General features: G+C 39.2%; 1 protein-coding gene across 1 annotated transcript in view; it reads left to right on the top strand.

Annotated features, from left to right (window-relative positions):
- Positions 1–9,851, top strand: part of LOC148020007 (uncharacterized) — a 31,626-nt gene extending 21,775 nt beyond the window's left edge. The window contains exons 2-5 of the mRNA XM_087700261.1: positions 3,206–3,276; positions 8,599–8,704; positions 8,781–8,913; positions 9,050–9,851. Of these exons, the coding sequence (XP_087556387.1) occupies positions 3,206–3,276; positions 8,599–8,704; positions 8,781–8,913; positions 9,050–9,232 (493 nt within the window). The 3' untranslated portion in view covers positions 9,233–9,851. The remainder of the gene's footprint in view (positions 1–3,205; positions 3,277–8,598; positions 8,705–8,780; positions 8,914–9,049) is intronic.
- The last annotated feature ends 2,948 nt before the right edge of the window (positions 9,852–12,799 follow it).

Raw genomic sequence — 12,799 nt, 5'->3', positions numbered from 1 at the left:
CCTTGCAAAAATTGGTATCTAGGTTATCTAGAAATTGGAGTGGCAAGTGAGCCCTTATTGCCACCACTTGCCATTGTAAAACCCAAATATGCACGATCTGCTGCTAAGCCAATAGGTTTGCCTAAGAGGGTAAAGTCAATGATATCTAGCTATAGAGGGTGACCCCATCAAATATTCCAGACTCTGGTGTACTCGATTCTCCCTCGGGGTTGCAACATGTGAGCCCTCCTAAAGTTGGCCATTGTGACATGCCGTTAAAGATGAACATCTTGTGTGCACTCCCCAATGTGATGAAATGCTTGCCATACTATGTTCTCTCTCTAGTGTAACATGGTGATATTTGCATGTTTATATTCTCTAGGACAATCTCTTGATACGTGGCATCACATGTATCATACATCACTGTCTGGGCACAACCTATGCGAGCAATTAAATCCTCGACTAGCAATATGTTTCCCATGCTGACAAACCATAAAATATCCTCATATAGTGGCATGTAAGGGAACTCCTTTGTTGTATCTCGTGATGGTGCATACCTAGAACCAGCTAGTGGAAAATACCGAACTGCCATATACAACTGTTTGAGTCCATCTCGTATTTCATGTACTCAATTGCGGAGCTCCTCCGTAAATAATACTACTACTCTCCACATCTGTTCAGAGAGCTCCACTATAGTTCCACATTGTAAATCTCAACGTCTCACAGGCCATGCACCGTCATTTGGACCAATGATTGGTGATAATTACCCATCGATCATGATACACTGCAAATTTTTCCTCTTTTCGAGCTTTGAGAACTCTGAGCATGTGCTCTTTCCTATGTGCCACTTGGGCTGGAGTGAGATCATCCAAGTATATCTTCTCCTTTCAAGGCTCCCCTCTTGGACAAGAGAGCCTTCTTTTTCTCCATGTCCTCAAACCTTTCATGCATGCACCTTTCAGCATCCTCTTTCCATGAGAAAAAGTGCACATAAAGCTGTCCTTCCATTTCTGCCCTACATTTTGATGGCATCTGTGCCATATCAGCCTGCATGGCCTTCTGCAGGGTGCCTAGCATTTTGTCCAGACAGTTCTTATTTGCTTCTGAATGATTTCCTACTCATTGTCCTGCATTTTGCAGCTCTCATGCAGTGCATTTTTGATACTCTGTGCATTTGAGTCAATTACATGTTTAGAATGGCTCCACACCCATTATATTTCTCTTTTCGCCCCCCCCCCCCCCCCCCCCCCAACAAAAAAAAAAAAACAAATGTGCGAGCTATTTGGGGAGATGAACCTGCCATTCTAATTGGCAAACCACCTGCTGTTGTTGCTGAAAAATCTGAATTAACAGCCCCTATGTTGTTATTGTATAATTCCTGCCTTTTTGCTGGGTGTATTACTGCAGCGCACGTGCGCGCGCACACGCACACAGGTGCCCCAAACACCCCTTGCTGTATTTAATTTCCTGAGAGTGTCTATTAGAGTGAAGTGTCTTTTAGGATTCTAGTGAAGTATGAGCTAACTCAACAAAAAAGGGAGGAGAGGGACATATGCAAGAGCACATACGAGAAATAGATCATTCTACATGAGGAACAAAAATGACTTTACATAGATGCATTCAACAGCATGGGGCTTGTGAACCCATGAGAAGTGCACATGCATCCAGACTACTTGCTGTGGCTACCATATTTGCCTTTTGACTATCCTCTAGCAAAATGCAAAATGGTTTGCAATACATATTCTACAACTATTGACCTGCTACCCTTGTGATTTATTCAAGATGAGGTGTTGCTTACTTAAGTGGCCCAAACAATGTATAGATGGATTGACTTGTTTTGCCTCTTGGCCACCTATTGACAAAATCTTTATGATTTGTATTTTGTTGGTTTTTCCTAGTACGAAAATAGGGTCTACCTTATATTCTCATAATGTGGGTTATACCTTAAGGCATCTTGTGATTAATTGTATCACCTAAAATTCTCTCTCATACTTTTTTTTTTTGGGGGCGAGGGAGGGGGCGAGTGGTGGTGTGTGTGACCACCTTACATCTACAAACAAAAAAGGCAAGTGGTTAAAAAGGATACCTTTCGTGAACTGTTTTATTGCCTTCATGGTGGCAGAATGGTTACTGCAAGTATTGTTGAAATCCACCATGGTTCCCAACCTTCTAATGTGTTTTATGCCTTATGGCATCTTGGGATTGTTCCTACCATGTAAAAGAGCTACTCCTTTTGAAACCAATCTTTCTCCTCGGATAGAGTGTTAAATAATTGATTAAGCACTAATTACATCAACAGTCTCTCTTTGCTCTCTAACAGTCTTCTCTTTTCTCACAATGTTTGGAATAGACTTCCACAAATCCTTAAAAACGTTTTTTCCACTTGCATGGGCAAGTTTTACTCCCATTTTTCATTATTCAGCATTATTCAGCTTCTTAAATTATTTTTCAAAATATTACTTTTGAAATGCTATAGAGAGAGAAATTTTAGAGTTTCATCCCGACGAGGAACGTTGAAACGCTATTCTTGCCTTGCTCAAATAGCCATGGAAGCTATCACCTACAGCTTAGGACCACCAGAAAGAGTACTACAGCCTCCTGCATGCTGTCATCTACACTAGAAGTGGCCAATAAATTGGTCTAGGCCAAAATTTGACACCAGTACCACCCAGTACCTGTCAGACGTAGCTTACTGCAACTTTTGCTTTTGGCACCAACTAATATCTCGGGGTCCTAGATCCCACACTTTGAAATAATTGATTTACACCTCACATGTGCAAGTCACATTAGCACATTTGATTAACTTTTAATCAAATGCTAAGCAAAGCAATAAAATTTCACATCCTCATGACACCGTCTCTTCTCTTCTTCTTTGCATGAGGGCCAAAATACATGAGAGATCAAGATTGAGTTGTTGGCTTGTAGGAGATTCACTTTTTTTCTTTTGTTGTTTTACATGTTCATCCACCCATTGCTTCATGTTATGCTCTTAAGAGTCTTTGATGTGCTGTAGTTTTATTTCACAATACATGTTGTCTCAAATTTTCAAGCTAGCTGCATTTATGTGTATTTTGGGGTACTGCATTTTGTGTTACCTAGCATATATTCTTTAATCCAAGGTCTGCACTTAAAAAAACCTTTTACAACAATGTCACCCGTCCCTAAGTCTGAGCTGTTCTTACTTTCAGCATGCAAACCCTTAACAACTTGTCCCTTGTTCTTGTAGGGGTCTCAAACCAAGGCTTTTGGCTTCATCAGCAGCACTTGGACTCACTTTAGGAGTGTTTCCCATTGGTGGTAAGAATCCGTGTTGCTTTTGTTAGTTATCAAAATGCCAGAATGTTGGTTATATACAACCTTGCTACCTGCACTGCAATGATTATTTGTGCATGCAGCAGAGAGAATGGATTTAAATCTGTCTTTGAGTATGCCTATTGACCATGGATTGAACATCTCTAAGGAAGTGGGAGAGAGGTACAAATAATATGTGGAGTTAGCTCTAGCTGCAAAATGTGCAAAGTCCATTTGAATTGTGCAAAATAAAATTCGTTAATCCATAGGTAAGTGGAAGAGAGGTGTAAATAATACATGGAGTTGGCCCCAGCTGCAAAGTTTGCAGTTTCAATTTGACATGTACAAAATGAAACTCATTTTGTACCTGCAACATGAGGTTTGAAAAACTTCTGAGAAATTTTTAACATTGGGTGAAATGTTAATTTAAGCCAACGGCCTGGACATGTGGTAGTGGGTACACACACAGCTGATACATGCATAGATGCAAGCACATGATGGTGTGGTGAAGTGTGGATCAAGAGATCTCCGGACATGGGACAGGCATCCTGATGGACAGAACCCATTATCAATCGATGAATCTTACATCGATGAAGAATATAGTGGGTTATTTTTTCTCTTAACCTTTCTGCTTTTTCTCCACTCATTGTCTTGAAAACCAAAAATTACCATGACTGCAACTTTAGAAAGATGCAAAAGCACAACCCTATAAGATTGCTTGTAGACCCTCATGTACAGTTTTTAGAGGGGGAGTCATTTTTTTTATAAAAAAAATCATCTATCTATCTCAATAAAATATACGATTGGTTTGAAGAGCGCCTTGAGTAAAGGAGCAGGGCCATAACATGTGATGACAGCCTATGCAAATTAGGTTTGGGTGCAACATGTAGTGTGAACAAGGGCTAAAGCATGGGTGACTTAAGGGTCAAGGTGTAACAGTAGAACATTTGATGCAGTGTATTGTGAACAAGGGCCAAAGCATAGGTGACGTACGGGTCAAGGTGTAACAGTAGAACATTTGATGCACTGAATGAGACAACATGCAACAAAGTCAATGCCCTATAGGCCACATGAAAAGTGTATGAACCATGCCATATTTACCTAGAAGTGTTTGTAGTTCATAGCATTCTTACTGCTAGTTAACTGATAACAGGATGTGTCGTGTGGCAGGCCTGCTACAAGACACGCGAGAAGAATGTCATGGGTAGTACGTGGGCTGCATAGCTATGCATAGTTTACTGGTTGGCTGATAGGTCAACATTGGACCACACTTGGGGTGTTTCTAATCAAGTCAACAATGGCTACGAGAGGAATCATGGTTGCTTGAACAGGCTAGAAAACCAAGGCTTAAGGACTTCATACAGTGATCCAAGCTGCATAGGAGCATCCGAGAGCTCATTGCCAGACATCAGCAGAGTTCTAGATATTTCACTTTGAAGGAGGTTGAGTACATGCTGGGGTGACCTATGAGGGGAAGACTGAAGTTCATTAGTATACCAACTTCCAAGCATCTAAATGTAGTGTCCCTCTTACTCTAATTTCATAGTATACCAAGCATCTACAAATGTAGTGTCCCTCTTACTCTCATCACCCACGACACAGACTGTTACATATCTTGTCATCCTTGGCCACCCATGCCATTGATATATCTATCACTTGTGAGTCTAAGAAAATGCTCTCTACAGTGTTGCATCTTGGTGGGTGGGGGGCTTGACCAAGTGTCTTGATTATACATACGTATCAAATCTTGTCTAAAAACTCTGTTTCTCTCCTCTCAGGAGAGGCTCAAGTATGGGGAGTTCTCATCGTACTAAAAGGCTCTGTATGCCCAATCCATGCTTTGAAAAATAATGGAGTACTGCAGCTTATAATGATAGGTGGTGGCTGTGAAAGACCACTATTAGATACCCTTTTTTCCTCACAACCCTTCTTTGTAACTTCTGTCACCTCTCATGGGTACTATTACTTCCACCACCAACAAAAAAAATGGGAAAATATTTCGAGTAAACTTCACTTGAGCTCAGTTACAATCAACTTGAGAGTGAGAAGTATCATTGTTATATATCACGGAAAAGATATACAAATGCATGCTTGCTCACATACTCACATTGGTATGTTTTATATGCAACAAACCTACAAGTTCATTACAAATCGGAGAATAGGAGACGAGGAAAATCAGCCTTTGTTCATGGTTGTCAAGCAGCACGTTGCCATTGCATTCTTCATGATTCTTAAGTGGAAGAAGACAAGTAGAAATACTTCAAAAAAGGTGTTGAAATACACAAAAAAGGTGTTGAAAGTGTATTTACAGATCTGCTGTGTTAAAAAATGGGAGTGAGAAAAGAGGGACCCAAAGTGGAATAGAGAAGTAGAAATTCTTTTAAAAAAGATACAGAGTTTATTTGATGTTCTGAAAAAACAGGATTGAGAAAAGAGGGAGATTGGAGCTCTTTTTATAGAGAAAAGTAGATTTAAGTGTAAAGAGATGAAGAGTAGCACAAGGCATGTGTCCAACCATAGATCATGAAATTGGATAATGGAGGAGCATTGGAAGCTTGAGTAAGAAATGTCGTGCCACTTGTCTCATTCTTAAGGCTTTCCTTCTTTGGCTGAAAAATGTCAATAATGGAAACAACCAGATTTAGAAAAATGATTGAGATAAAAACTTACCATTTCTAGGACATCATCCCTATTTTTAGGTTAGCATTTCTAGGCTAATTTGAGGCTCCTGAAATTTAGGGACCTTTTGAAATATGGGGTCTCAATATGGATGTCTTATACAAGCTCTTTTGGAGCACAATATAGAAATAGTATGAGGATCCAATCTGAGAATTCTGTGCAAATATATATGGATTCTAAGTTTTCAGTCTATACATCAACATTGCATGACCTTTCCATGATCATGCTACAATCCAAGTTGTTACTCCATTCAGTGTGCAACTTTGGGCCTAATATCCTTGAGTTTCAGTTACAAGCAGCTAGTCAAATCATATAGATGCAAGTGTGAACTGTCTTTGTTCTTTACCCATTGTGTGGGCCCACCATAACTTGTGACCTCTTGTTAATGGTTAACTCTAATGTAGTGTTTCAGATAATTTTACAATTCAATGGAAAACCAATTAAGCCAGTTAGATATGCAAGCTGTATACCAGGAGACAAGTTCTTGAATTTTAAAAGTTTGAGAGCTCCTTGTGCAAACCTCTTCTTTTATTATGGATAGAGTTTTTCTCTTTTCTGCATTTAATGGGGTCTAACTGCCTGCCACATGGCAGGCTGTCCTGCATTGTTAACACTGGACTTTGTGCTGTCTTGTGCCTCTCTTCTGTTGTTTTTGTTGCTCTACACATCAATCATGGTCAAAATCCAAGTTCGAGGAGGTGGACAAGAAAGTCAAAGTCGAGGGATGAGAAAAAGGACCATCTCCAACTCTGCTTTTGGGGAAGCCATTGACTTTCTGTTGAGGAGTTCGAAGCCCAATGGAGGTAGGTGTTTCTGTCCATTCTGTCAAGCATACCCACAAAGCCAAGGAGAGTATCCTACTCTACTTCTTATGGCTTGTGGCACACAAGGGTCTAGCAATTGGCAATTGATTGGCCTAAATGCAGTAGGATGGAGACTGCCAGCGCAGCCCACTGTAGCACATGGAGACTCCGAAGCATTGCCTATGGTCATGTGAGTTGGTGCAGTTGGTGTGGAGAGGTGCTTGTTGAGTAGTTCATTGAGTAGAGCATAGCCTATCTCATGGGGGGGCCTTTTGTTGCCATGCAGGCATTCAGGGCCACCACCTACTGTACGAGGCAGAGATGTAGGATATGAGCTTCATCATCAGGGCTGGTCCATGACAGATGTGAAGTAGTGGGCCTGGAGGCTTTGCTCAGCCGCCAAGTTATGGAGCCTATTGCATTGCAGTTGGAGGTATGAGAGATCATTGAGAGCCTCTCAAGGTGGCACATCTGGAAAGCACGCTGCCAGTTGATTTTCAGCAGTGAGAGCCTCTTGGTGTATGCCACCTTAGCAGAGCTCTAGTCATGCATTATATGCTTCCTTTGTGCTCACTAGGAGTAGCTACAAGGAAACACTTGACAACGATGGGAGCTTTAGCAGCAGTTCACACTTGGGGGCATGGCCTATTCTTCACTTGGCAGGATATCCACGCTTGATGGTGTTATGTTCCACCATGGATTCTATCCCCATCCCCCCACACCACCCTCAGAGGCTTCATTATATGATTGTTTTGACTTGCAGACAGCCCCAGACAAACCATTGAAAATTTGTACTTCGTTGTATTTTCTTTTGCGTAATCTAACTGGCCACACCTTTTTTTGCACAAAATAAAAAAAGTAAGCAGACCTTTCCAAGGAGGAAAGGCTTTGAGGGTGAGAGAGGGCACAGGCATACTTGTCTGTCAGTGAATACGAGCACAATTGTGCTTTGCAGATAGCCACTTTGGAACAGTCCACTGCACCATGAACATTTTATTGTTACTGGTTATCATGCCAATATGACTTTCAGAGATGGACATGGCTACCGTTGCAAAGGCCCTCAGTAGATTATGAGGTAATAGGCACCCAGATCTTTGTTCTGTTGTGCATGTGAAGCAGCTGGTGATTGAATTTGATCCAAAACTAGAATCATTCTTGCATTCAGTCTCCAGAATGTTGCAGCTATTAGGAGAGAATTCACACTTGTTTACTAATGAATTCCCTGAAGGATAACATGGTTTAGCTCATCTTCAGCTTAAGCCCTCTCATAGAATTCCTCATCATATGCCTTCCAAGGTCTCAAGACGAATCAAAAGGCAGATAGAAGAACTGATAAAGGAAACAAAGTATATGGATCAACTTCTTTGATGCTGTAGTCCTGTTGGTCAATAAGAATACAAACAAATTACCAAGCCTCAAACTAGATGATCGTTGAGGACAAACACCCACTTTCTTGCATCAACAATTCACTCCATGTGGCATCAGTAGCTAGAGCAATTGTGTTCAGCAAGATATGCTTGAAGTCTGGAACACATCAGGGTCCACCCAGATGTAATCCACAACACAGACTTTTGTGCTTCATTCGGGAACGTTGAGTCAACCCTGAGCTGCATTATGACACAACTTTTTGGTCCTTCGCAGTAGGAATATCAACAGTACTTGGACTGTGTTGCAGCTGTTAGATCCTAGCTGTATTTGAGTGACTCAATTTGACTGTTACATCAAAAGCATTGAAATATGACCTGTTGAAGTTTTATGCAGTTGGCTTTATTTTCCTGAAGTTGTGAACTTGAAGAATATAGTTGATGTAATTATGATGTTGACATTGAAGCCTTCTTTTCAACAGGAGTCACTATAGGGCTGTGTGCAATAGCTGCAGTGTTGTTGCAGTCAAGATGCCATGTGCCTACTCTCATGTTGGCAAACTTTGTGGTAACACCACTTGAGTTGGGGTATGTGTTAACCTCTAGTGTGCGTGGGCTTTCTAATCCGTGTTGGTTAAAGCCTCAAACACATTAGGTCTTGCAGGCTAGTCGTGCCCTTTATGCGCATTGGGGAAGTGGTCACTGGGGGGCGACATTTTCCAGTGTCTCCAGGTGCACTATGGGATGTTGTAAGGGGCCGTGCATCTCATACTGTGCTGTTTGGCATAATGCATGCGGTAATCTTGTGGACCCTTGGACTTTAACTGACACATGGATACAACTTATGTTTTGATTTGCAGGGACTTAAACTACCACTTAATTTTGCAGGAAATATTTTCTTAAAGTTGTATATTTTCTTGTGGATTGCTGCAGGTTATAGGGTGGTCTATTTTTGCTCCTGCTTGTCTTGCCTTGGGTTATGCCATCTTTTTACCAGCATGCCATTATCTAATTGCAAGGTTTGGAAGGAGCACTATGCTGCAAAGCGACGATGTGTATGTCAAAGAGGAGAATGCACTTCTTTCCAAGCATGCTGATATGTCCATTGCCACTTAAATTGAACCTAACTGCTCGAGAGTCGAGGCAGCCTTTTTACTTGTAGGCACTGCAAAAGAATGCAGTGTCTTTCTACTTCATCTGCTTATGTTTTTGGAGGATGTGACACATGATAAGGAGGTTGTAGAGTCACAGGTTCTCCCTGTTGCCGTCCTTTGCATTCACATTCACTCATCGATATGCTCTCAGATGCCAAGAATCTTAATTGAGCAGGTAAAGCAGAGGTGGAAAGAAAGTCTTAGATTGAAATTATGATTTTCAGGCATGGTGTCTGATGGTTGTTTTCCAAAAATCTTTGAGCACTGGAGCACAGTAAAGATAAAAGCTCTCCACTGCACTCAGTAAAATTAAGCTTCTAGAGCTTTTGAAGATGGATGGCAAGATCTATGTAGAATATGTGTAATTTGCTTCTCAACAATATCAAAGTTTTCAATCTGAAGTCAAGAAGCTAACCTTCCAATCAAAAGATTAGTGTAAAAGTGATTCTCCTGAATTTACTGTGCCCTGTCGTGTCTTCAACAAATGTTTAGTGAGGTAGAACTAGGGAAAATACTGCTGCAAAACAGCATTTTCATTGATGACGCACTACAAAGTGAGCTATTGCATTGTTTAAATATATGCTTCAAAGTATATCTGAAGATGCAGGTGATTCTACTCCATTTACTCTGCACCACCATACTTGCTTTAAAACAACATTTTCATTGATAACTCAAGGTAGTGTCATGACAGAGTGACAAGTACTACATTGTTTAAGCATGTAAAGTTTATTGCTTGGAAAACTATCATGAATATTTACCAACATTGCAACACTAAATCGATTAGCTATAAATAAATACAATAAGTAAGCAAAGCAAGATCATTAGTTTTATGAGTAAACTATGTAAGTAAACACCATCAAGGTTAAGAAAATTAAATTGCCACTTAAATGCAAATTAGAAGCAACTAGTCCCTTTCATTCCATTATTCACCATATTTGTTCAATCACTACTTTATAGTGGGCCATGATTGTGAGGGGGGTGGAGTGATAAAATATCATCAGGGCATGCCAATAGATCAAAAGTTGTGATAGGGCCTTGCAATAAAGTAGCAGAGCCATGGGGATTGCAATAAGCAAGCCTTAATGCAAAGGAAGTAGTCATTAATCCAATATAATTGAGTTGGAATTATGAAACTTAATGACAATCATAGTATTATTGTGAGATTAGTGAGATTTGCATCTCAATCCGTACTTAGAATCATGGGATCCATTTGTAGTTGTACACTAGTTGTATTAATGTCTTCACAAATGCGCATTTTATATGATGTTTTAGGGGCTCACTCACAAACTTCAATTAAATTTTATTGTTGTAGCATTGATAAAGTAAAGTCCAATTTAATCCTAAAAAATGACTTGAACCAACCACGATCTAAGGAGTAAACATTAAAATTTGTCTATATTTGTAGCATATGTAGTATTGCATAAACCCTTTTACCAATTTTCAGTTATGTTGTTTAGAGGTCTCTTATATTGATATTCATAGTCATACGAACCTTTGAATATGAAAGCTACAATGATAGTTTTCTTTTAGTTTTTGAAGTTGTATCATCTTTTATTGATAATTAGTCTCATTCAAGATCATGTCTAATCACTCCATTTTGTTGAATTGCTTATATCCAAATGTGTTTCAATGTTGTTATAGAAATCATTTTTATTTAAGAAGGGCTAGACAACCTTGAAGTGAGTACAATGTGAGTTTGGATAGGGTTACACTCATTAGTTTAAATAGGGATATAAGTATAGCATATAATCTATGTATTCATTTATATTTTGCACAACATAGACTTCTTATGTGTTATTCTCAAGTGTTCCAAATGCATAACTAATGTTTCATACCCAAAATTATTGCAAGTATATGTTGCAAGTTTAAGAGTACAATTTTGTGCTTGGCAAAAGAGTAGACTACTTTAATGATACACAATACACATTAGGGATGATGGGAAAAAGAAATTTTTGAAGATTTGGTAAGTAAGAGCAAAGTTTGGTTATCTACAAGCTATAAAGCTTTTAAAAGGATCCCTTTGTATTTTTGTGTAACTTCGAAATTGGAGATACCTCCTTCCACACATTTTTAAAAGCTTTCTCCATATCTTTTAATCCATCTTGCATTATTATTTGACCTCTTAGAAAAATATAGTGTCTCATTCGTGCTCAAAGTGTGACATTAGAAGTTGAGCATGAGCAAGCAAAGATGTTGTATACAAGGTTATAGGAATGCACGCACCTTGGAGAGGAAGAAACTTGAGAGCACCATACAAAGTGTATTGAGAAGCAACCTTTATTTTTGCAAGTGAGGACCCTATTATCACAAGAAGGGCATTCTTCAAGGTTACCTTTCTTTAGGAAAGGCAAATTTTTTCTAGTGCCTTTTGAGAGCATAGCAAAAATGCATTTCTTAAAATATGTTTTTAAATATATAAATTTTAAAAATCTATTATGTAAACTTAAAAGTTACAAGTCTCCACTAAACTAAAAGCACAATCCACATTGCAAGGCTTCAAAAATTATCATAAATGTAAGCTTAGACATTCTTTATTATATTGTCATCACATTGGGATTTCGATGCTCTTTCAAGCCATCCCAAGCAATGCACATGGCATCTCAATCCATAGCACGAGGATTTTTCTCACCAGGATAAAAACATCAACATATTTAATGTCTCCAAAGTTAAGCAGTTTCTCTCAAGAGACTTAATTTTATTCATTTGAGAAAACCCTCTCTCACAATCCACTGTACTTGCAACAATCACTAGACAAGCTCGCCAAAGTTTCTTCATTTCTCTATACAATTGCTCCCAATGCTCATCAGCTCCACATATTGCCCATGCCTCATGCATACTCATGCCTGGACAAATCATTTTCAATCGGATCAAAAAATCCTCATATTGCAAGTTACATGCATTCACATCAACTAAGTCCCTGAAACTTTCTAACAAAATATGCATCCAAATCCTTCCCATTGCAAACATTGCCTTGTGCTCAATAGGATAGTCTTTTGGACTAAATAATTTTGCTTCTTCAAAGAGTTTTGTCTTTGAATCGTAGACACAAGGGTGATATAATTTTTCCAACAAATTGTCTACCCATAGATACGCAACTCTCCCAAGAGTTTAGATTGCCACTTGCATCCTTATCTCCCAATGAACGAGTGTGAAGAGCATGCACTTCTTGTCCATATGCATCACATGTATAGCGGAGATATCCATCATTGGCTTTTTCAACAAAGGATGTGAATTGTTGTGCTCCAATGCCAAATATATCTCCAAGAAACCTTGTCTCCATTGTCACTACAAGCTCAATGCCAATGAAAGCCACATCAACATTCTTGCTTTGGAATTTTAGATTAAGCATGTTTAAATAATGAAATACATTTGCAGCAATGTGTAGAAAGAATTGTATCTTAAAAGATGTAAGAAATTCATACAACTCATGACTTTCTAACTTCAAAAGATGCAATAAGGCAAGCATAAGTTTTACAAACCTTAGTGCAAATTCACCTCATGAAAGCCAACAAATATCATGCATTCTCAA

Source organism: Lygodium microphyllum, chromosome 19 (genome assembly GCF_053477565.2).
Source record: "Lygodium microphyllum isolate KBCC chromosome 19, Lygodium_microphyllum_v1.1.10, whole genome shotgun sequence".
NCBI classification, from domain to species: domain Eukaryota; kingdom Viridiplantae; phylum Streptophyta; class Polypodiopsida; order Schizaeales; family Lygodiaceae; genus Lygodium; species Lygodium microphyllum.
The sequence above is the reverse complement of the archived record's forward strand: the minus strand, read 5'-3'. Positions and strand labels throughout refer to the sequence as shown.